This window comes from Crotalus tigris, unplaced genomic scaffold, assembly GCF_016545835.1.
Source record: "Crotalus tigris isolate CLP2741 ecotype Arizona unplaced genomic scaffold, ASM1654583v1 scf7180000017611.44802233496:7321179, whole genome shotgun sequence".
Taxonomy (NCBI): Eukaryota; Metazoa; Chordata; class Lepidosauria; order Squamata; family Viperidae; genus Crotalus; species Crotalus tigris.
This window is the reverse complement of record NW_024096511.1, coordinates 3,921,016-3,947,236: the sequence shown is the minus strand read 5'-3', so window position 1 is coordinate 3,947,236 and position 26,221 is coordinate 3,921,016. Positions and strand designations below refer to the sequence as shown.

Genomic DNA, 26,221 nt, shown 5'->3' with positions numbered 1-26,221 from the left:
CAGATTAAAGAAGCAGAAATTCAAAGTAGTAATGTAAAGATGGGTAGCTGCTATGAGTTAGCAATCTTCTGCCGTGTTAAATCAGCCTGCCTCTATATCATACCTTCTGTACCATCTCTGCTATCACAGCTGCCCAGTTGTTGGGTTTTGAAACCACAGTTCATTAATGTGAGCAGCCAAATGCATACGTTTCTACATATTTAATGGGGAAGAGCACCTAATCGTTTATTTTGATCTTGTGCACACCTTGATTCTTTTATTATTTTGGCTACCCAATAATCTCTACATGGAATATGTTAAAGATAAGTGGGGGAAAATCCCGTTTGCTGAAATTCAAAAGACCAGAATTACTGCTTCTTTACAGTTTGTTTACTTAGCATTTATTTTTAGGGATGTATTCAGTGCAGAACAGAAAGGCCAGTGAAAAGATTAATGATTAGATTTTGTTGCTGTGCATCTTCCTCCGAGCAAAAATTGCCTGTTCTATGTCCAAAGCCCTGCCTACAGCAAAATAGACCCTGTCTTGTTTAATGAAAGATTGTGCAAGACTTGACATTCTAGAGAAGCAGAGGCAAAAGGCAAAAATATGGAGAAAATTATTCATTAGGGGCCACAATGGAGAGAGCTCGATGGGGCTAAAAAAAATAACATTAATGCTGTGGGTGTTAGAGATAAGTAAGGAAAATATTATATTTTCATATTTTCATGTAGCATTCTGTTTGGAACACTTATCTCCAGCCAGCCAAACCAACTAAACTCATATGTTATGTAAGTCTAAAAGAACTTTAGAAGTTACAAAACTTCCACAAAGGCCTTATTTACAGAATAACAGAGTAGTCTTCTAGTCTTCTAGTTCAATCCCCTGTCCAGGCAGGAGACCCTATATCATTCTGGCCAAATGTCTATCCAGTCTCTTAAAAACCTCCAGTCATGTTTCTCCCACAACTTCTGGAGTCAAGTCATTCCAGTGGTTAATTGTTCTCGCTGTCAGGAAATTTCTCCTTAGTTCTAAGTTGGATCTCTCTCTCTCTCTCTCTCTCTCTCTTTTTTTTTTTGATAAGTTTCCATCCATTAATTCAGTGTTTCCCAAACTTGACAATTTTAAGGCATGAGGACTTCAACTCCCAGAATTCCACAGCCAGCAACGCTGGCTGTGGAATTCTGGGAGTTGAAGTCCACATGCCTTAAAATTGTCAAGTTTGGGAAACACTGCATTAATTTATAATAGATTGTAATAGGTAGGTTTCTACTACCTATTTCAGTAGAATCCCATCTACCGAATTTATATGTTCAAAAACTACTTGAAGCTTCATTATTCAAGACAGGAAAACGGTTCAAATTCGTCAGTTTTATTTTATTTGTTTTGTCAGTTTTTATCAATTTATCCAGTTTCTTACTAACCAAGGTGGATCAATGTTATAAAATACAAATTATCCATGGATGCTGTTTATTCCATACATGTATCCATATCTTGGTACTGGCCAGGTTTGCATTAAGTTGAATCATCAAAGTTTTTTAGATGTATGTCACTGCTGAATTAGTTGATTGGTTTTGATGGGAGAGAGCTATCCCATCTACTTTTGTCCTGTTCTGAATGGCTTTTAGATGCTACCTATGTTAAAAATAATATACCAAATAATATAAATAAATGAGTTCATGGTTCTTGGAAATATTGTTCTCATTTATCCTTAAGACATTCTTATGTCCTGGTGGTCAGCTGTGAGGAATTAATGTTTGTCAAGAGAAGTGGCCATGTCAATAAATAAATTTTGCCCATGCCTTATTGGGTGGAAGTGAGTGATGGATATATCAGGAGAAATATACAAGTAAATTGAATGGAGTAAGGAAGGGATACCTAAAGAAATGTAAGACAAAAAATGAAATTAAAAAAAAGACTGGGAGATGCATATTAATTAAATAGAAGAGTAATAGAAAGTGTGAAAGAAGCATCTTCAACTGACTTGGTCATATAGAGAGGGAATGAATGAGGAATGAGTTGCAAAACAAGTATACCCCCTCCTCAATTAATAACAACAATCAATTCCGAAATGGTTGTTAAATGAAATGATTATTAAGCAATCACATGAGAGAGAGACAGAAAAAGAGAGACATACATACATGCATACCGACAGGCAGACTGCGGAGATTGCTGGTTGTTGCCATTGTTAAGTGCAGAAATTTGGATGTTAAGTGCTTGTAAATGATTTTTTTTTTTAAAAAAAAAAATTGCCACTGCAGTTGTGAATAGTTGCTAAACAAGTTAGCTGCTAAATGGGAAGTGGCAGTATATAAAGGCAGAATGAATCAGCCATGAAGAAGAGGAAGAGTAGCAGTTCAATGAGTTGATGAGATTCTCAAAAGAGATAAGTGAGAAGTTTAAAAAGGACAAGTGACAATTCCTGTAGTAGTCCGGATATGATGGAAATAAGGATGCCTTGCAAAAACAGAGAAGCATGGAGAGGCATAATAAATTGTGTTGATGTGAAGTAGATTTCTCTTTCTCTTTCTTTCCTTATCTCACATATTTAATTTCCCTGGCCTATTCTCTCTTCTTTGCATATCATTGCTTACCCCAAAAGGGACTAAACATGATTGGTCCTAGGCACAAACTGGTATTAGCATCTCTGTAAACAAGATGAAAATTGTTATTTGACAACTGTTGCAGAAAAGCAGTGCAGCTGGATGTATTAATTTTTATCTGTTATTAAAATCTTTATTGTAGCAGGAGTTTCATAAGAAAATATTAAGCTCCATATTTGGTGTGCTATTCTTCTCCCCACCAGAACAGATGTTCAGACAGAAGATATGGCCCTTAACAAGGCAGTGGATTTCATGCCAAACTATTTGCAGATGTGCTCGATTTAAATTCATCCTTGCATGCTATTACTTTGATAAAGAGATGAATAATATTCAGAAGGTTGATTTGGGGGACATGCTATGCTGCCATGTTATAGTAGAGTTTCATCGTCCCCTCCTGCCCTGCTGACAGCTTTTCTTGAAAATGTAGAGATCATCCAAATTAATAACACAAATTGATCTGATTTATACATAGCAAACATTAACCTTTGCCTGGTGGAAAATACATCAGTCGGCTGACAGTTTTAATGCATTAAATGTTCCATAATAGTCCAGCAAGGGCCTGTGGTTACAAGACTTATGAAAAGATCTGCCATATTGTTTCAGCTGTTGTTTTTCAAAGGATGCAGAATAAACCTGAGCTCTTTCCTGTTTATATAGTTATGGTTACTACTTTTAAGCTCCCAGAATCCAGACTACCACTAGATTGCAGTGAAGAGACAGAAAAATCTATATTTCTGTTACTGTCTGGCCATGGTCTAGATCAGGCATGTCAAACTTGTGACGTTGCGCGACATATCGGAGCTTTTTCTCCATTGCTGGCAATGGGGTGGGTGCGGTTTTGGGATGATGCGTCCTGCCCGTGGGCCGGCAGTTTGACATCCCTGGTCTAGATTCTTTTCATTAAATAGTAAAATAAGGCTTCATTTGACACTTACTTACTTACTTACTTACTTATTTAATTTTATTTCCAGCCTTTCTTGCAGTTTGAGGCAACTCTTCTTTGTATATTAGATATACTTACTACATATTACAGAACTTGTGGGTGGAAGGTTGGAGATGTATATAATAGTTCTGTTCATATCATGTGCCTGAAAAAAAAACAAAAATAACATAATATGTATCTATAAAAAAGAACTACCTAGATCGGGGTAGGCAACCTTGGGTCTTTTATGACTTGTGGACTTCAACTCCCAGAATTCCCGAGTTGAAAGTCCACGAGTCATAAAAGAGTCAAGGTTGCCTACCCCTGGCCTAGACCACACATGCCAATTAATTTATCTATTTGGAGCGTGAGGTTGGAAAAGGCTGTTTCAAAAGCTTCTAAAAATGGGTACTATCTCAGACTGGTGGCATGCAAATAACTGCCCAGTGGTAATCCAGCAACATATTTCAAGACTTAACAGTGGCATCATCAAAGCAGTCACAGAGCAAAATCCTTTTCAAAATACTTGCTTCTGTTCAGGCTACCTTGTCCTTACATAAAATAGCATAAGTTTACATTTTCAGATTGTTCTTATTACAAACTTCTGAACTGATAACACTTTCTGAAGTTGCTAATCTCACGTTGCGTTACATTTTAAAGTCCCCCACATTCAGATATTTCTACAGAAGCATGCAGTGTATGCAGTTGTAGAAGTGGCGGAGAGAGATGGTGGGGGAATGAGTTTTTTTTTATAATGAAATGTTTTTTCAATTTCAGCAAAACCTTAAGAAGTGTGGACTTCATCTCCCAGAATTCCGCAGCCAGCATTTTCCCAGAATTCTCGGAGTTCAAGTCGACATGTCTTAGAATTGCCAAAGCCAAGAAACATTAATGTCTCAACTGGTTTGGATTAAATCAAGTCTGGAACTTTAAAGTAGTAATTCAACAAAAAGTTGTATTTTATCTCTGCATTTTTTGCTACAGTTTTCCATTTTTTTACTTCCAATATATTGATTTTCCTTTGGAAAATACTACCAGGCTGAACTACTAGGACAGTAGGTTTTATGAGGATGCTTTAAGTAAAAAAAAAAAATGGATATAACATAATGCATAGATGGAGAGTGCAGGGTTTATATATAATCCTTTCAGAATTCAGTTCAATATGCTTTATCCTGGAACTCTTGATGGAGAAAGAAGGTTTAAGAGCTGAAAGAATCTATTTTTCTGCCTTTTGAGAAGAGTTTCACTTACTTGCAGGAAGGGAAGATTAAAGAGATGTGAAAGTACATGCCTGCTTCAGTGCTTCCCACTTAGATCTCTTCAAGAGCAAAAAGCAATAGAGGAATGTATTCAAAGTAACCAGCAGGAAAGCTTCTCTCCTGCCTGGTTACATTTCCAAAAACAGGACTTGCCTATTCAGAAAGCACAGGCAATATAGTTTAACATCTATGGTATCAGCAATAGCATGCCTATTTTTTTTTTCTTATGAGCACTGCTTGCCAATATCAGTTCGCAACTTTGAAGTCAGTCAAAATCACAACTGTAAACATAACTTATGTTAGAAAGTATTGCCTCAGAAAATTGCTTTGAAAATGGAAAAGGATCAGACTACCATATCGCTCTTTGCAGAAATATAGATTTTTTTTGAGGGGGGGGGAGGGATTGTTTGTTTGCATATTAGTTTTGCACATTTGAAAATGAATCTGTGACTTGATGGTGTGCAAGGTAAGCATTTCACAATATTGTTTCAATGTCTCTTCGCTGAAGAGAAATAAATTTGGCTTGAGGCTTTTTCTAGTGGTTTGTGAAAACCAGCGGAAATAAGTGTACAACAGGACTCACTTACAAGTAAAATTAGTTGTGCAGTTCTGTCCTATGAATGTTTTACTTAAAGAAAACCCAGCTCACTTCAATTTGCATGCAAGCTTTAATTTTTAATATTACGCCTATCTCCATTTTAAACCGCAATTTCAAATCTGCTGGTTTATTTCTGACTGCGTGCCCTGAAGCTTGTGGAAAAAAGAGGTTTGATTCTGTAAACTTCATACTCTTTTGTGAGGGGAAGTTTAAGTGGTGAATTTAAAGGACAGATTAGATATATACAACCTGAAGCCCCAGGATTGCATAAGATAGTCAAAAGGTTTGAGTACTCTCCAAGATACTTTGGGGAACTGGTACTTTTTCAATATCAGCTTCTAATTTGTTATATTTAAAAGGAAAGAGGATAAATTGTTTGGTCTAGCACAGGGGTAGGCAACCTTGGCTCTTTTATGACTCGTGGACGTCAATTCCCAGACATCCTGAGCCAGCTGTGCTGAGGAGAAATGGAGAGGTTTCCATGCTGAGCCATGCTGGCTCAGGAATTCTGGGAGTTGACGTCCACGAGTCATAAAAGAGCCAAGGTTGCCTACCCCTGGTCTAGCAGTTAAGGCACCAGGCTAGAAAGTGGGAGACTATGAGCTCTAGTCTCACATGAAAGCCAGTTGGGTGACCCTGGGTCAGTCACTTTTTCTCAGCCAAGCTACCTCACAGGGTTGTTGTTGTAGGGAAAATAAGGTATGTTGTGTATGTTTGCTGCCTTGAGTAATTTGTAAAACTAATAAGGCAGGATACAAATAAATAAATTATATACACACACTTGAAAGTAATCAGGTTGTGATTGTGATACTTAAATGTAAATGAAATTACATTACATTTATTTCAGGCCTCATCATCTACTAAAATACTGTAGGTCCTCAGCATGATTCGGTAGAACTTGGATTAGAAATAGATCATCTGTATCATAAAAGTCACCTGTAGCTCTGCAAGGGCTTCTATGTAGCATGGAAAGAAGTGTTCTGTTCTCTTGCCACAACTGCACCATCTCCAGATAGTTTTATATGGATATGCATGCATGTGTGACCCCCATATCTGGTTTGGCATCAGATACAGCCCACAAAGGTGAAATAATTTCCTGTTTATGGAATAAATGGAGGGATTCATTCAAAGCAAATTTCTTTCCTGGATTCTTTTCCTTGATGCTGTAATCATTTGAGCCTTCTTGATCTGAAAATGAAGCTATCAAAAGTTTTCAAGAGTAAAATCTTTCAATGATATACATGTAATATATCTTGGAGGACTCCAGGGCTATATGAGTAGCAGGGAACAAGATTGCTATTTTTTTCTAACTTTTTCTGGAGAGTTTTTTTTTTTCAAGCCTTAAGCCTATGTCAAAGCTTACACTACAGGTTTTGCATTCTTCACATCTCAAGCAGAAAAGGAGATCCTTGGAAAAGTCCTTGACTTACAACAGTTAGTTTAGTGACTGTTCAAAGTTACAATGGCACTGAAAAAAGTGACTTATGGCCATTTTTCACACTTATGACCATTGCAGCATCCCCATGGTCATGTGATCAAAATTCAGACACTTGGCAACTGACTCATATCTATGATGGTCCCAGTGTCCTGGGGTCATACGCTCCACTTTTGCAACCTTCCAACAAGCAAAGTCAGTGGGGAAGACAGATTCACTTCAACACTGTGTTACTAGTTTAAGAATTGCAGTGATTTGCTTAATAACCGGGTCATGAAACCGGGTCATAAAATGGGCCAAAATTCCCTTAACAACTGTCTCGCTTAGCAAGAGAAATGTTGGGCTCAGTTGTGATTGTAAATTGAGGACTGCCTGCAATTGGGCAACCACAGTAATGTGCCTGATTCTCATAGCCATCTTCTAATTAAGTTGATTGGGAAAAAAGATTAGAGACAAAGAAAAAGAAGATCTTCACCCAGCATATCACTCAGAGTGTAGGTTTCGCTGAAATAAACTGTTAGGGATTAAGATAAACACAGAGGAAAAGACTATCATTTATTAGTTTTGATGGCAATAGGTTATGTCATTTAGCACTGCTTGCTTGGAAATAGTAATAGAAATGTGTTATTTCTACTAGCATCCACTTGCCCCCTATGTGGAAACAGAATGTTGGATTAAATAAACTTTTCATTTCATGATAGATAATGAACAATCAAATGCACAATTTGATTAATGTGCTTTTATTGATTAAATTCATGGATTATTTACTTTATTTAAAAAGGACAAGTACTGCTATATTTTCAATTTTGAATATCCGCTCAAATCTCAATTCACCTCTACTCTGTAACCTCGAAGGACCATCAGCTTTCAGCATAAGGCACGTGGTAAAAATTAATCTAATAGTAAAAACAAAAATAGAAATCATGTGTGACATGTTAAGTCTTAGAAAATAGAATATAAATATGTAATTTATATGTAATTATAGCACTCCTGCAGGTTTCAGTTTACATTTCTACATTTTTCCATTCTACCTTTTTTGCCTCCCTGAACATGTTTTTCCTAATAATTGGAAACATATACATTTTTTTTCCAATTTGCAAGTGTGTCAGATTATAAATCTATAATTTTGCAGTCTTCACATTCAGAATGAAAGTAGCTATTATCTAAAATATCTGGACGGTATCACATTGGGAAGGCTGAAATCTCTGTCTCTATCTAGCAAAAACAATACATGCATTAAAATTCTAATATGAGATATGTGTCCTCCATTCAGATTTTGGGTTTGTGATGATTATACAGTAGATGATAGATGCATGGGATTAACAATTGAGGTTGAAGAAAGATACTAAAAGATGAAGCACTGAACAGTGAAAGTGATGAGTTTTAATTATGCACACTAATCATTCAGTGGGATTTAGTGAATAATAGTAGAATTAGAAGAGGAATAGTTAAAGATTGCTGAAGCAAAGGCAAAGATTTTATTTGCCTCTACAAATGTGTTACTGTATTTATTTATGCATTTTAAAAGTTTTTAAAAGAAGATTTAAAAACTAACAAAAACCAATGAAAAATAAAGAAAAGGGAAAGGGAGAAAAAGAAAAAGTGCAAAAAAGACAAGATAAAAAGAAATACAAAAGCTTTCTGATTTCCTTTGTAGCAAATATACTGTAGTATGATAACAAAATTATTCCTTACTTGTGGTTACAAAAAAGCTCTCTTTTTTCTACAGTATCATTAATGTCTTCTAATCATGAAACCACAAAACAAAAGTTCATTTTTTCTCTTTCATATAAAAGTCCTTAAGGTGTTTCCAGTCAGCGACAAATGAAGTTGTTTTTACTTTAATCAAGGAAGCCAATTTAGCCAGCTCTGCAAGTCCCATCATCTTCACCAACCATTCCTCCATTTTGGGCAGTATGGATCTTTCCACTTTTGAGCCTATAATCATCTCACTGCAGTCACCATATATATATAAAACAAAGTTCCATGACTTTTTTTCCAGCTGTTTATCCATCAGTCCCAATTGTACATCAGTCTTAGCAAATCTGTTATGTAGAAGGAGAAACAAAAGGAAAAAATATTGAGATGGGAAGAATGAAATAGCAGTCAAATAGGGAGTTTATGGTTAGAAGTATATTTGACCTTTAATTTTATTTACACTATTGTAATAATATTCACATCCATATTCCTAAAAAGCTTGGTATTATACACTGTGCATATCTTTTGACACTGGTGTTCCTGCTTGGGAAGAGCAATTATAATTGCCTTTAAGCTAGTATATTGTGTTGTTATTCTCTTTGCCTCTTTGCTCCTTCTCAGCTGATTTGCTATGAATGCTGTACCTCTTGAAACTAGAAATGCTTCTTAGAGTAAGAAAAAAGCAATTATGCTCTTAAAAGCAGGTGGGCCTTCAGGAATAGCTTCTGCTAATCTTATTTAAGGAAGATAAATGTGGTTTTCTGATTAATCTAACCAGTTTGTGAAGGCATGATGGATGAAAAAGCGTTCTTAGCCTCAGTGTACTAATTCCTACCCTCACTTCCCTTTTTAATTCATTGTTGTAATTTTTATTGTGGTAAATGCATATCTACTAGATTGAAAAATCAGGATTGAAAAAAAAAAGATTAATCTCAGAAGAAAGAAGTATGATTTAAAGAGCTTAGTAGGGCAACCCACAGGAGAGCTTGTGCTTCATACAAATGGTTGTCCTTTTGTTTTTTGTGTTCCATTTACAGATAACTGCTGGATAGTGATGAGCGACTGTCTAGAGGCAACAAGATGCGATTGCCACCACAGATGGTTCTGAAGAGAAGTGATGTTTGAAAGGACAGTCTTTTAATAGTACCTGAGTGGGGGTAGGTACATCAAGAATGAGGGTGGCAAGAGTTAGAAAGTGGAAAAAGAACAGGAATGGCTTGTAAGATTTTACATGGCTCAGTTGAAATAGAGAAGGGGTCACAGGTCAAGTTTACATGATTTGGTCTCCTTGAACAGATTTTCTATCAGCCTTAGCAATAGGCTATCATCAGCAGTTGGCTGCCATCAGTAGCAGGCAGAGAAGAACTGCTTAGTAGAACGTTCAGCTCAAATTTGCTTATCTGATCTATTATCTCATCAGTCGGTTACGGGTGCCCAAGACCGTGCCCGAGGCTTTTAGTTATCTAATACTTTAGCTAGCAAAGAAGGGCTATTCTTTCAGGGTAGGCGTTCATATTAAAGCTCTTTATTATGACAATATTTGTACTGAACACTCAAGTAATCACATGTTTCTTGCTTTCCTAACCCGCTGTTAAAGTATTACGGCATATTTGTATTTTTTCCCTCTTTGTGAGTGCCTTCGAGTCAGTGTTGACTCTAGGCAACTGCCTGGATTAGTCTGTTCAATTTTTTTAGCAAGATGTTCTAAAGTGCTTTGGCATTGCCTTCTTCTAGGATTGAAAGAGAGATTGGCTCAAGGTCACACAGGTCGTTTGTGCCCAAAGAGTGAATCGCAATAGCACTTAGACTTATATACCACTTCACAGTGCTTTACAGCCCTCTCTAAGCAGTTTACAGAGTCAGCATATTGCACCCAACAATCTGGGTCCTCATTTTACCGACCTCAGAAGGATGGAAGGCTGATACAACCTTGGTCTGAGTCAACTCATAGGCTCCCTGTTTCAATCTAAAATTAAAATAATCAAAATGAAAGAAAACGGGAAAAAATAGCTAATATTTATATACATGGGACATAAAACATATTAGAATGATTCTGGGCAGTTGACTGCGCTGGCTGGGCGCAAGGAAAATGTAGAGCCACAACATCCCTGTGTGATAGTCTAACATGCAGAGAAAAGAGAGGGTAAAAATAACATTAAACATTTTTTTCAATGCAAATGTATTTTCCCACAGAGAAAATAGTTTTCTTAAGATTTGTTTATCCTAAGATTCATCTTTCTGAGTTAGATGCAAGAAAGAGAGAGGAGGAGAACATCTTTCTGCTAATGAATTTTGGCAACCAAGCCATCACTTCCTTTTCATCTTATTCAGATATGGAAATTAATTCTATATTGGGCATAGATAAATTGGAGTTGAAGTAATGCAATCTCATTGGACTAGAAAGAGTGGGTGCCCTTATCCTGAGTGTTAAGGTTGGCTCATAAAAGTTAGTCTCCAATGAACCAAGTGTTGTTGTTGTTAGTTGCGAAGTATGTTCCCCCAGTATTATTAGCTGTGCTTATGGATATGCTTATTACTGTATTTTTAATGTATTCCTTAGTTTTTAGCATAACATCATCATCATGTGTACCAAACATAGATTCCTCTGCTACTTCTAAAGTAGTCAGATCATATAACTCAGGAAATTTTGACTTTTGATTTCACAAATGTGCTCAGTTCATGTAATGGTGCAAAGAAAGATAAAAGCACCAATAAATGAACTAAACCAAATAATGAAGTCACTTTGAAAGTCACACCATGACAATCTGAGCGTTTGCCATAGTAAATGCATTAAACATTAGTTAATTTCAAACACATAATTATTATTCTTTTCATACCATCATCAATATGTATGGCAGTTTACAAGGAAATAAAAGCAAAAAGCAAATTTCCAACACAAGGAGCTTGTAGATTAAATATAACCAGGAAATGAGCTAAGTAGGAGGATATCAGAGAAAAAGAATACTAAACAAAAATGATGTTCAGTTAGTGTTCTTTCATGTAACTGTCCTTGGTTTAAGACAAACATATGAAATAAGAATAAAGTTTTCCTCAAATTAGTATACTTCAATTAAAAACAATAATTTCACCATCTCTTTCTTTTCTTCTTTTCTTTCTTTCCTTGGTATCACTATGTAATACAGGGCATCATAGCATTCTTTCTTCTTTTTCCTGTTGTATTTCATTGACTACACTGCCCAGTGCAGGCTCCTGGACATATGGCTGTCCAGTCTTTCTTTGAAAACCTCAACGGATGGAGCATCGATGACTTTAGAAGGCAAGTTGTTCCATTGCTTAGCAGCTTTCACAGACAGGAAATTCCTTCTTATTTCAAGTTTGAATCTCTTACTATAGAGCAGTGGTTCTCAACCTGTGGGTCGGGACCCCATTTGGGGTCGAACGACCATTTCACGGGGGTCGCCAAACAACGCAGTCCACCATTTTCCCCCCTTTTCCTTAGTTGTGCTACTCCCTTTTATTCTATTGGCTTTTGAAAGCCAATAGAATAGACTCTCTTGAATAGAGTCTAATTCTATTGGCTTTCAAAAGCCAATAGGAATTGTCCAGGCGGTCTCTGCCCTGCTGAGCCCGCCAAAAGTCCCATTCTGCAAATGGTGCTGCACCAGTTGAGTAGTCCTCGACTTATGACCGGTTGAGTAGTCCTCGACTTACGACCGGTTGGGGGGGGGGTCGCGACATTAAAAAGGTTGAGAACCACTGCTATAGAGCTTCCATCTACCGGTTGCTTTGGAAAATAAATCCATACTATTTCCCCTGTGACATCTCTTCACGTATGGATTGAAAAACTAATATCACATCTCCCTTCTTGTCTTCTTTAGGCTAAACATGCCTAGCACTCTTAATAGGATTTAGCCTCCAAAACCCTTGGAGCCCTTGGTCTGGATACATAAGGATCAAGGCTTACTTATAGCTTGCAATTGAAGAATTATAGACTGCAGAATCTCAGTCTTTAGATTTTCCCTATATTGTAATCACTGAACTGATAACATACAAATTTACCCTGTGCCAAGGCTTCCTGTGTCTTTGTTACATATGGTCTTATTCCTCGCTGGCTGGTTGAAGACAGAGCAAATTCAGAAGCTACATTGAATGACTCAATTAGATGTCTTTCAGCCAATAATTCAATACTGGATTAGCATGAGACTGTGTCATAGGAGAACTTAGTCAAAGATGCACATTAATGTTTTTTAGTCTATGTTTTGGCATGACAAGACCATATCTCGGCTGCAGAAATTCAGATGATCATGATATGGCAGCAGAGACATATAGAAAAATCCTAGCTCTTTGCTTCCAACTATTGGCCAGTATGTAGCCTTCTGCATACTAGATGTGGGAATGACTTGTCCAGAGAAAGGACACAGCAAGAAGGAGGGACTTATCAAAATCACATATCTTCAGAGTTTAAGGACAACATGTCAGACTACTGATCTATCTAACCTCAGATTTGAGACAGGACTTTCCAGCCTCATCTGGAGCTGCCAGGTCTTCTCCATGAAAAGTGTGTGGCCTGCCAAGAAAGTCTTTGCCTTTTCAAAGTTGCACGATCATTTATCACCATCCTTACTTACATATATGTATACGTGTGGATTGTAATCAGTCCTGATTTATAGTGGCACATCTAAAGTGTGAATTAGCCTGCATCCATGCAGTGCTAGGATCATTTGTGTCACTCTTACCTCTGTTTTTAGTCTCAGTAAATCTGTAGCAGATATACCAAGTTCTGATTTTGTGCCCCTGCTGTGAGGCTGGCCAACAGTAGTATACCTAGTTCTTCTTCTTGTGCTACTGCTGTCATGGCAACCTGCTCTACCACCAGGCCTACCAAGAGGTCTGTAGGCTCCGTGTTGGTGTTCTCTTGTTGCTAAGCATCTGCAGTGCTTGCTCCAGGCAGCATTAGCTCTTTCTTAAAAGTCCTCTCAGCGGCAACCTACTATTCACTTCATAGAATCCAGCCCATCTTATGAATTCACTGGTCTGCTGTTCTTTTTACTTCCTACAATAAATGTCTATGCAAAGAGATAAGAGTTTCAAGTTTTGAAAAAGTTGTTTCAGCATAGAAATCTTCTCCCAAACAAGCTAATCGCTCGCTGTCTTTTTCTATTTTTCGCGTTCCCTTGTAAATTGGAATGTTCCTATTTTCATTTTTCACTCTCTTCGGTATAAATTGTTGAAGCATGCTTTCATTTCAGTCTATTATATCAGCCCCATGCCATCTGACATGCATTTAGCTTCAGTGGCTAAATCTTTGCTTTTTAACAGGATAAAGTTTGGGCTTGGACTGTTGTGTAATTTTAAATGGTTAGTTTCTCACTGCTCATTTCATCACAGTGAAATTTTTTACAAAGAACCTAAATAACTTCATATTCTGGAGTATTTTTTTTTTTTGCTTCCTTCAGTCTTGATTTGTATCAATATTGCTCTTAAACCTCATGCAATATCAAGTTATCCAACATGAATTTCCAAAATGCTATTTTGCTTTTTCTTCCAAGTAGCCCTTTAATTAGAGGTATCTTGTTGCTTTTTTCTTTAAAGCAGCTTCTGCTTCTTGGTTTTGATTCCTAATTGGATTAATTAGCCACTGTTTACTGGAATTGCTTGGTAGTCCTAAGTCAATTCTTAATAAGTTTCTGTTTCTTGCTGGGTGAGAAGGACAGGCTTTAATTACTTGTGCAAATAATCCCTGAAGAGAAAAAAAAACATCCATTAATTTGGCACCACTATTGTACCTATGCCAGTGATGGTGAACCTTTTAGAGACCGAGTGCCCAAACTGCAACCCAAAACCCACTTATGCATCATCGGGTGCCGGGTGGGTGTGGCCCATTGGGTGGGTGTGGCCCATTGGGTGGGTGTGGCTGCGATGGTAACAGCAGACTGGGTGGGACTAAAAAGTTCAATCAATTCCAACTTTGCAAGATCTTTTTTTTTCCCGTGAGAAGTTGAAATTGACTGATTGATTGAACCTTTTTTTTTTTGTATATGGCAGTGGAGGCCTAAAGCGAAAAGGTTTTATAAAACCCAGCGACAGCGCGCGTGCCCACAGAGAGGGCTCTGAGTGCCGCCTCTGGCACCCGTGCCATAGGTTCGCTACCACTGACCTATGCAGTCTCATCTCATTTGAAATAGAGACTTCATAGTAGTTTTCCAATGCTCATTAAAAAAAAAGCCCCTGATTTTCTAACTTTAAATAGCACAATGCTCAGATTCATGGAATCCATCATGCAAAAGCTATTGTATAATACAAATTGAAAGGTAAAAGTATTTTGATTTTGTTCTAAAATAAATTTATTCTGAAGCATCAGAGGTGATCTTGAATCTAGCTGTCACTTTTTCCATCTCAGGCATTGGTGAAATCACAGTTCCAACCATTTGTTACTAACATCAGGAACTTATATGAAGCAATGCCTGGCACTATATGGTCCTGCAAATAAATATCAGTATTTTAATGACTTGAAATAACTTATGAAAAAAAAAATCAAGAAATAGCATCACAAGTGTTTTCAAGACTGGCATCTAAAATCTATATTCTTTGTTACTGATTTTACTAGATAAGATATTTTACTATTGAACAGACATTTCATTTGTTATGGACATTGTATTTGATTCTTAGCTCTGCTGGAAATCCATGTACAGCTAGTCCTTGACTTACAACAGTTTGCTTAGTGACTATTCCAAGTTACAAAGGCACTGAATAAAGTGACTTATGACCATTTTCCACACTTATGACCAATGCAGCATCCCACATGATTTACATCCAGATGTTTGACAACTGACTCACATTTATGACAGTTGCAGTGTATCCCTGAGTCATGCAAGCCCCTTTTGCGACCTTATGACAAGCAAAGTCAGTGGGGAAATCAGATTCACATAACAACCGGGTTGCTAATTCAGCAGCTGCAGTGATTCTCTTATCAAATGTGACAAAAAAAGTCATAAAATGGGGCAAAAATCATTCAATGAATTTGTCACTTAACTAACATAAATTTTGGGCTCAATTGTGATCGTACATTAAGGACTACCTGTATTGATTTACAAGTAAATTTTTTAATATGTAATTACATAAGACAGTTTCAGAATATATTCAGCATACAGTATATTATACGACGCACTCGGTCTTTGTATTATGAAGAGTTCTGAGTGTACTAAATTACAGGTTAGAGTTACACAGTTCTGGGGAGTTCGAAGTACCGAATGCTACCTATTTAGTGCCTGTTGTTACTTTTTGAAGTCTTTTGTTTTTGCTTTCAATTCCAGATCACAATAGAAAATTATGATAGCCACCGGAGGAGTCATAACAGGACTGGCTGCCTTAAAAAGGCAAGATTCTGCCAGATCCCAACACCATCTCAGTCGTGCAACATCACCAGCTCCTGAGGAACAGAAACCAGCCAAGCGTCGGCCAAGGACGGATGTGGTTGTAGTCCGAGGCAAAATCCGACTGTATTCCCCATCAGGATTCTTCCTTATCCTGGGAGTGCTGATTTCTTTCCTCGGAATTGCTATGGCCATTCTTGGTTACTGGCCCCCAAAAGACTCATTCCTGGAACCTGAAGACAGCTTGACACTAAACGAGACTCAGTTAATAGGAAGAGGAGGGGGATTTATTATGCGCTTCCTTGAGCAGCATTTACATTCTGATAAAATGAAAATGCTGGGGCCTTTCACTATGGGGATTGGAATATTTATTTTTATTTGTGCAAATGCCATGCTTCATGAAAACCGGGACAAGGAGACAAAAATCATACACATGAGGGACATCTATTCCACTGTAATTGACATCCACACTCTGAGAATCAGTGAGCAAAGGCAGCTGAACGGTGCCTATACCGGCTTGGCAGGAGAGAATGAAATCAAGCATGGTGGAAGCTCTTGTGCATCCCGGCTGGCTGCAAATACAATTGCTCCTTTCTCAGGCTTTGCAAGCAACTTCCAAAGGGTTAGCAACGATGAAGAGGATGAACTTGCTGGAAATGAGACCAAGAAATCAATCCCAAATCTTATGTCACCTTTGCTGATGGAACACTCTGGTTCAGTCTTTGGCCTTTACCCTCACTCTGGGAAAGCGAGGGACGAAAGAAGCAGTGGCTCTCTGAAGTGTGAAACAAAATCGATTGTGTCATCTTCCATTAATGCTTTCACATTACCTGTAATCAAACTGAATAACTGTGTTATTGATGAACCAAGTATTGACAATATCACTGAGGATTTATCAAGGAGTAGAGACAGACCTAGAAATTTGTCCATGGATTCTTTGGCTCTCCCATTAATGAATACTGGTGATAGCTACAAATCTGCCAATGATTTGTTGCCACGCAATACTTTATATGGAGACTCTTCATTCAGTCAGTTCAAATCTTCAATGACTCTTGGAGCCAGCACTGGACAGCTCTTATCACCTGGTGCAGCCAGACAACAGTTCGGGTCTAACACCTCTTTGCATCACTTGTCTGCACATTCAAAATCCCTAGACTTGGATAGGGGTCCTTCTACTCTCACTGTCCAAGTTGAACAAAGAAAACATCCAAGCTGGCCACGACTGGACCGTAGTAACAGCAAAGGTTATATGAAACTAGAAAATAAGGAAGACCCTATGGACAGGCTTCTCATACCACCAGCTGCAGCGAAGAAAGACTTTACTAATAAAGAAAAACTATTGATGATTTCCAGATCTCACAATAATTTGAGTTTTGAGCATGATGAGTTTTTGAGTAACAATTTAAAGCGTGGAACTTCAGAAACAAGATTTTGATGATCAGATGACTACAGTTAATATATTTGACAGTATTTATTTTATAAAATAAACATTTTGAACCCTTCCTTTCATTTCTTTTAGTGCAACCGTATTCTTATTGAATATTTCTCTCTGATTAAAATTGCCTTGTGTTTGAAAATATTTTTTTCATCACAATGACAAAAGTTTAAAGTTAAGTAGCTTGTTCAGGAAAACATGGCCCTGACATAATGTTATTTGGTTAGTGATTGCATTAGGTGGCAATTGTATGTAGATTAAGAAATAATATCTTAATTTACAACTACTGTGCCACTTGTTCAGCAAGTTTGAGTGATTTAAATCCAGATTGCTTTCTAGTCAGTTTTTTGTTTCTACATAAGGATGTTTTGTTTTGCTTTTGTTTTTCATAGTTAAAAGTAGAGTTGTGGCTGATTAAATAAGTTTCAGTGTTCAGAACCATCGGAGACTGCAAGTTTAAGAATGATGTTTTTGGCTCACAATGGAAACATATAAAGTCTGAAGTACCAAGATCATATTTGGTATCATTTGTAGAATCCTCAAAGGTACTTAAGATGAACTCAAAATTTCTGGATGTTTTTGTTTTCTCCCCTTTTCTGTATCTAAAAGCTTTCATCTGCTACCAGAGAGAATTGTCATTTGCCTCAGTTGCTACTGTTCAAAAAACAAAAGTCCATATCTAGTCTGAGCATGGAGAATTGCATAGTGGTTTGAATATAAGCCAAATATGTTACAAGCAGAGGATCCAAGGCTATTGTCCTGCAAAACTTACCAAAAATAATAGTTTTTCCCAATTAGATATGTTTGAATGTCAAACCAGCATTGAAAGTAATAGTTTTAACATATCTGGAAGGTACATGATTGGAGAATGCTAAAATATTACCTATTCAGTAACTTTCCATTTATTTCAATAGATTGCACCCATTTTTCTTTTATATATAGGAAAAATGTTAAGTGAAATGACATTAGATATTTGGGATTTTCTGGAAAACGGGGAATATGCAAATTAAAAATAATAGTATGTACATTTTCCGAAACTACCTAATTCCTATTTCATGAATGAAGAAGATCCATTATTATGGATCTACTATTATATCGAAGGACATACAAGGTAGATCTTTTGTTATTTATCACCCAGGGTTGAGTGGGAGGAAACTGAAACAATTTTATCATCCTCTTCCCAAAATTATTTCTGATGCAGTTTAACACAAAGGTCCTTGTAGCTTTATTTGGCAGTTTATCAAGGAGCGATATATATTGTTCTGGTAAAAATGACCAATAGTTAGAGAGGTGTTAACAAAGGTTTTTTTTTTTAATCACTTCCTGCTTTATCACTACTTCTTGCTGCATCCTCTCTTTCCACCCCACCCATCCACCATTAGTCTGTTTACTGAAGAGATTCAGCAAGCTGGTTAGAGATCATAGTATTTCGTCATCACGAGGGCCATATATTGCTTAAACTCCAGAGAAGGGAATTTTACATTTTACAAGTGTTAACATAGCTTGCCCTTTTGTAACATAGAAACAATGTTTAAAGTAATGTAGGACTCACACCCATACACACATATCCTTAGAGTTATTTGAGGGAAGTCCTTGATGCTCTCTGAGCCCTGTTGCACTGATAATGTTACCTAGTTTGGGTAGTGAAACGTCTGCAAGAAAACAACCAAGTTCAGGGAGCACTAAGGACCCCCTCATTTCAACCCTGAGCTAAGATATTCTCCTTTATTGTTACAATTATTTACCTGAAGTTTTGTTACGCTTCAATTGTTGAGAAGTGTCTATATAGAATTGTCAAGTTCTGGCATTTCATGATTTCCACTGGAAGATTATGGATGTAATCACCATTCATATTTTTTTAAAATCTTTTATCAGTTTTTCCAAGTTGGATACAGTTGCTTCACTCCAAAATTAAGTCTATTAAATAGCTTAAAAAAAATCCTCCAACTGATTCCTGTAACTGGTTCACCCTATTGTTATTTTTTTCTATAATGCAGATAGCCTACACAAGTGTTCCTAGAAGACAGTGAATTTAGATGAAATTTTTAAATAACAGAATTGGTGTCCTGTTGCCCAGTATAATTTTTCTGAACATGAAAAAGAAATTCATTATGCCTACCACCATCCGTTATGAAGCTCCTCTAGACCATGTTTCTTTACTGTAACACAGCCAATTGCAGTGATAAATCAGATTGTGAAATGCCACAAAGACAGCAATACTGACACTGAAAATTATTGTTAAATTAGTAGGGTGAATGTTCATTAGAAATAAATTCATATGCCTCTCTGAGAAGCCTTTCACAATTTGGTGTTATGCAGATGTCAGTTTTTTTTCCAGCCAGCAAATTAAAGTCCATGCTGTCTGAGATTTTGAAGCCCAAGATTATTTTAGTAGCATCAAATTGAAGAAGGCCACCCTGAAGCCTATTCTTGCTTAATAGGCAAGTAGTCCATTCTTGTTTGTGGTTTTGCCTACAAGATCACAGTATTAATTTATCGAAAGATGTTGGACATAATATAAATAACTCAGGAATTGATTTACTAGCTTCTCCCAAAATAGTTATATGTCAAAATTTACTTTTAATTGACTGCGAAAGATATTTTTTCTATAGTTGTCCAAGTCTGTATTCTAATAAACTCTTTCTGTGACAAAAGCATTACTTGCCCAGTGAATTGAGGCATGGTGTTAACTTATTAGAATTTCAAGCCTAAATATTGTAACAGAGTTGACTCAATATTTTGCTATGAAGCTTTTAATAACTTTCTGGTCAGTGTTCTTATTACATTTACTATTTTTTCAAATAAAAGCAAAACATATAACTGCATATATGGTAAATGTTTGTTTCCTTAGTATTCAGTAGTTCTGCTGTTATATCAATAGAGGTGAAAGAATGGCTCATTTCACCCAGTTAGACATATGCTCTTGCTGCTTATTTTTTCTCTATGTAGTATGTAGTTATAGTGGGGCAAAATTTATTCCAAAAGATAATTTTATCAAGACAGGACATCCTTTTTCTTTATAGCATATCCTACAACTTGATCCATTCTTTTGATGTGTCCATTTCTAATGAGGTTCTTCTCCAATTTGCTACCCTTTGACTATGTTGGATTATATCTTTCAGAATTTCCAAGAAGAAAAATATGTGGATCAGAAGGAACTGATATATATATGCATATTTCTAACCCACTTTTTTCATTTTGCAATCCTATATTCCTTTTTATTGGGGTGGAGTCAGGGTGATGGAATGAGTTGAGTGTTTACTGCCTGGATACCCTTCCTGATGCCTACATGGAGTTCACAGCATATATTTTCTCTTTTGGTCCTGATGGAAACATCTGTCGCTGCCTAGGATGGAACAATCAACCTTCCAAGTGGGAGGCTAGCATCTTCACCTCTAGGCCAAGGATCCCCAACCCCCAGGCTGTGGACCATTGGCGGGCGAGTGGGCAAGTGCACAAAACTACATTTGCACAAGCAGCAGATGTGTGCACTTGCGCGCAAAGCTCCACTTGCCACCAATGGTGTGCAGAGCTGGAAATGTTGGGGGACCGTTGCTCTAGGCCACTGTACATCAGACAAAGTACGGCCCAAAGGTATATTGTATTTTTATTGAATTATCACAGCACTAGTTTTTATTTTTGAACATGACCGAAAACAGGTATAAGTTTCATCCCTATCTTCTTTTATCTTTGCTCTACTTAAAAATCAAAATAAAACCTTTATTTGGCTTTTCAAAAAGCAATTAGTAACATTGTGATAGGAAAAAAACTGTGGCAGCCTGTGTAAAAAATATGCTAAGTGTAAGCATTTCCATCATCAATGCAATTTAAGAAAAGCAGTATAAAATCCATTTCAATTTGCCACGCTAAGCCTGAAAAAGAAGCAGTACTATAACAACAATCCTTTAAAAAGTTCTAGAAAACATTACCTTCTACAACTTCCAATATCTCAGGGGCTGCCAAAAAGAAGAGGGAATCAAGCTATTTTCCAAAGCACCTGAAGGCAGGACAAGAAGCAACGGGTGGAAACTAATCAAGGAGAGAAGCAACCTAGAACTAAGGAGAATCTTCCTGACAGAGAACAATTAATCAGTGGAACAGCTTGCCTCCAGAAGCAGTAAATGCTCCAACACTGGAAGTTTTTAAGAAGAGACTGGACAGCCATTTGTCCGAAATGGTGTAGGGTTTCCTGCCCGAGCAGGGGGTTGGACTAGATGACCTCCAAGGTCCCTTCCAACTTTACTATTATTATTATTATTATTATTATTATTATTATTATTATTATTATTATTAACTTTAAAAAATGGCAAAATAAGAAAAACACATTTACCTAGAGGTCCCCTGCAATCCAAAAATAACACAGTGAATCTAACTATAGATTACCCACACATAATTATAATAACTTGAGTTGCCAGAATTATTCATTGGACACTTTGCCAGAGATTTTTATTTGAATACAGTAAAAAAAAAAAAAAAAACTACTGGGACCATCAAGTTGAAAAGGTTTTGGAAAATAAGTGGGTTAAGATCCTATGGGCATCTCATTCATAACATGCCTAATATAACAGTTGTTGAAAACAAGAAAGTCTGTTTCATTGATGCTGCTGTTCTGAGTGATGCTAGGATTGAGAAAAAACAATTAGAAAAAATTACACAATATCTGGACTTGCAGAAATCTGTTGTTATACCAAATATGACTGGAGTCCTCAGAGCAATACCCAAGACTTCCTTGAAATGTGGAAATATTGAATTTTTCTGAACACCCTAATTTTACAAAAACACATCCTGCTTAGAATAATTTAATGATTCTTAAGTCCTTGGATAAAATGTGAATTATTGAGTTCTCATTAGTCTTAGATTATAAATCTAACTGTAGATTACCGACACATAATAATACCTGGAGCACTACTTGAACATCAGGGGCATTGACAAGATCCCATCAGTCAATATGATAGACTGCTGGAATTATTAACAGGACACAACTGGACTGTACAGTTAGACTAAAAAACAAGAAAGCTAGTAACTCCGCATAATGATATTGATATATTTATTATATCTGCCCTGCAGAAATGTAGGCAGAGATTTACTTCAAGTCAAACCAATTGTTGAAGAATAACATGAATTCTCTGGTTATCTAAAAGGTGAAAACAAGTATTGATGTAAGTTAAAAATTGGAACTTACCGAATGTACAGGACACAAAACATGAATATTCAAATAATGCATTAGAAACAAGAACAGAATGCTGGCAAGGAAAAGCATTATATTGTATGGTCAATTTCCCTAAATGTAGAGGAGGATGTGGATAAAGATAAAACCTGGAAATGGTTACAACTGAAACATTAAAAAAAGAAACTGAAGGCTTGATTTTGGCTGCTGTGGAGCAGGTTATTCAAACTAGTGCAATCAAGCCCAAAATTGAAAAATCATCAAAGGATTCACAATACAATTATATAAAGAAGCTGAAGAAACAGTAGATCATATACTCAGTTTGTGAAAAAATATTAAACAAACTGATTATGAATAACAACATAACATAGTTGCCAAAATGATTCACTGGAAAATCTGCAAAAATTATGTGCGAATAATGAAAAACATAGAGTTAAAAAAATTGTTGAAAATTAGCAGGTTAAAATATTGTGGGATTTCTGAATATAAACCAATAAAGTCTTGGTTCATAACATACCAGATTTAACTGTGGTTGAAAAGAAGAAAGTGATAATAATTGATGTGGCAAAGCAAGACAGCAGAATAGAATACAAATTATTGGAAAAGATTGTAAGGTATCAAGATCTGAAAATAGAAATTGAAAAATTATGGCAAAAACTAATCACAGCGGCTATTGGCACGCTGGGTGCCATATTAAAAGAAATCTTGCACAGCACTTAGAAAACCTGTGTATTGACAAAAATTTCAATCTGTCAATAACAAAAGGTAACACTGCTTAGATGTGCACTTATACTACACCTATACCTTATGACATTTTAGGTTTTTTAGAAGAACTTGATTCATTTGAAGGCCAATACCAGCTAAAGCTCTGGCAGCTGTGATTTTTGTGTATATAGTAATAATATCCAAATAAAGATAAACAGCAGTGAGTAGACAAAAAAGTGGGAACAAACCTAGACAATTTACAACCTGAAAAACACTTTCTGTAAAGACCCATATCTTTGCCAAATCACTCCAGGAATTGGAGCCAACTATCAAGGATGAAACCTAATTACTATTACAATAATTGGCTTGTTTTGCATTGCCACCTTGCTCCTAATAATAATTACATTGGTCTGATAGTACCGCAAATGGAAAGATACCAGTCGGGTTTTTTTTTTAATTTGCTAAAATCATTTCCTGAATCTGGGTTAAAATCTGTTTCCACCCTAGAGCAAGGTGAGCAGAAGTAGACCAAGCAGTTAAAAGAAATGTAAGTCACTTTTGAGTATGCTAGGAGGAATTTCTTAACCACAAGAGCTGTTAAATGATGGAAAGGTCTGTCTAGAACAGTGGTAGATTTCCTGGTTGGAAGTTTTCAGATGAAGTCATTTATTGCAGATGGATTAATAGCTTCTTATAATAGCAAGAGTTGTACTAGAAGGACTGTACAATTATTTCCAACTCATACAGCATATAGAAATAGTGGGTCTTTGAAGGGTTTGCATTCAGCAGGAACAGCATGGTTTGCCTCCTATAAAATTACTATTGACATACCAAAACGTTGGAGTGTTTAGTATTCAGATCCAATTTCTGCCCCCAAATTCATGAATTCAGATTATAAATCTTTTGCCCCAGGTACTAGCTGGCCCACCTCAGGATTCTAGTAATGAAAAATCAAAGGAAGTTTTGTGATTCTGAAGTCCACCACATTTGCCATGCAAGAATGTGTACTCCAATTAATATGGCTCCTGGTTTTGGTTGTGTAAGGAAGCATCAACATTTATCCAATTATTGGTATCTACTGTGTATCATTATTATAATGATACTATGAATGAGAGTCCTATTAATTGTCAAAGACATACTTCTATCCCACCTTACTTCAAATAGTTCAAGATGGCACACAACTTATCTTGGGGGGAAAAAGCTGAGTCTAGACAGTGATTTATTATAAAGTGAGCAATATGGGTCAATAACAGCAGGAAACCGAATCGCAGTACAACACCTTGATTATGCTACCAGAGATGGTTCACAAGCAATAGAACAGAACTGTAGCCTGCTACTGAAATAACTACTAATTAAGATTATGCTCAATCTTGATATGTGAGAAGTCACTATATTATGAATACTATTTCACATGCAGTAGGTACCTACTTTATTTTTTTTTTTTCAATAGAAGTCATTTAAATTCATTTTAAAAGTGCAATTGGGTTGTTTTCCTGCAGCTTTGGGGAGGGGAAAATTCTAACACAGAGTTTACCAAAATTTTCACTGTTTTTTTTGTTTTTTCAAATACCTGTGCTTGAAGATTGGGACTATGCAAGCACTCTTTGGAATTTGGCACATTTCTGGTAATTATTACTATAACTCCTTTAATTCATAACCAGTGTGCTGGACGTAGTTTACAGGTTTTGTAGTCCAGCACTTATACAGGGTACAAAGTTGCTGAAGTTATCAAAAAGGTTGAAAATGTGCGCTGGTATTATTCAGCCTTGTTGGTTTCAGATGTACAATTTAGTTTTTCTTGTCCTCTGGACTCAATACACCTGCAAAGACAGCTTTTAGAAGAGTATAAGAATTTAAGTGAAACCATGTTTACCATTCAATGTTGCCAATGACTTCATCTTGAGTTCTTTGTATAAATGGAAAGGCTTTTAGTGAAGCAAGAACTCCCACTGGCAGATATAAAAAAGGAAGATTTTTTTTACTGATTCCCTCCATAACACCTTGTGTTCTGTTCTGAAAAGATCCTCCCAATCTTTCAGTCCTAATTTTTTTGATAAATTGGAAGGAAATTGCCTAAAACTGCCTCCCTGCCCTTCTACCAGGGGCACCCTGTTGTGAACAGAAGTCTTATCCTTAGTACCTCAAGATCCAAACCAATGGTCATAAAAATCTGATCAATTGTGGTCTTAGTAGTTGAGTGATTTGAAAACATTATATTCAGATAGTGTATTGCTCTGCAAATCTATTTAATATCCACATATGGCGTTTTTACTCTTTATATTCAATTTCAGCAGTTTAAGATCAGAATTCCGGCATGGCCAACAATACTTTACAATTACCATTGGACTTTGTATTTTGCTAGCAGAATGAAAGCATGAAAAGCTTTGAAAACTTGTTTTGAGCAAAGTACCCTTTGAAGATATTTTACAAAGCAATCTCCTCTTCCCGTTTCAAAAAGAACAAACAAAATTGCATCATTTTACACCACTTAGTTCCTGGAGTACCCCATTAGCCAGAAAAGTTTCTCTGTGTGCCCTGTGTAGATTGCATAGTCTTTCCATCTAGTGGATACGCTAGTGGAAGACTAAAAAATGACACGAAACAGCTCATGAGGTGAATACTGTGTTCTCTACTCCTTAGTGAGCTATGCCAGATTGCTTCTGTTGTACTAATTATCTTATATGGACAAAGTGCCACCACCCAGAGGTGTCTATGTAATCAAAAGGGTGGGAACTTTGAGCTCATGGGCACAGCTGCCATCTTGATCTTTGGTTCCCTTTCTGGGGAGGCTAATGCTGCCACCTTGCTCAGGGTCAGGCCTATGATTTTCCTTCAGTAGGTTACCTGTTAAATGTGTGCTCTTTAATCAATTGTAAGTCTGCTTTTGAATTTCATTGTACTCCTATTAATTTTCTAACAAAAGAACTGGTGATAAAAGCAACTGATTTACATAACTTTCATTATGGTGTGTATTCATTCCTTTGCTAAAAATTAGAATGTTCAACCATTTTTTTAAATAGATATCTTTTTTATTTCTTTCCTTTTTCATGTTTATAAGTTTGTTAATATCTTTCAGAGGGAAGCAAGT

At 36.6% G+C, this 26,221-nt stretch overlaps 1 protein-coding gene across 7 annotated transcripts in view; it reads left to right on the top strand.

Annotated features, from left to right (window-relative positions):
- Positions 1–20,086, top strand: part of TMEM200A (transmembrane protein 200A) — a 47,064-nt gene extending 26,978 nt beyond the window's left edge. For 5 of the 7 annotated variants that reach the window (XM_039324495.1, XM_039324523.1, XM_039324515.1 and 2 more), the window contains 2 exons: positions 9,530–9,649; positions 15,767–20,086. In XM_039324495.1, coding sequence (XP_039180429.1) covers positions 15,783–17,261 — 1,479 coding nt within the window. In that variant the 5' untranslated portion in view covers positions 9,530–9,649; positions 15,767–15,782 and the 3' untranslated portion in view covers positions 17,262–20,086. Of the gene's footprint in view, positions 1–9,529; positions 9,650–11,635; positions 11,770–15,766 lie in introns of all 7 variants that reach the window. The other 2 variants (XM_039324505.1, XM_039324532.1) reach the window with 2 other exon arrangements.
- The last annotated feature ends 6,135 nt before the right edge of the window (positions 20,087–26,221 follow it).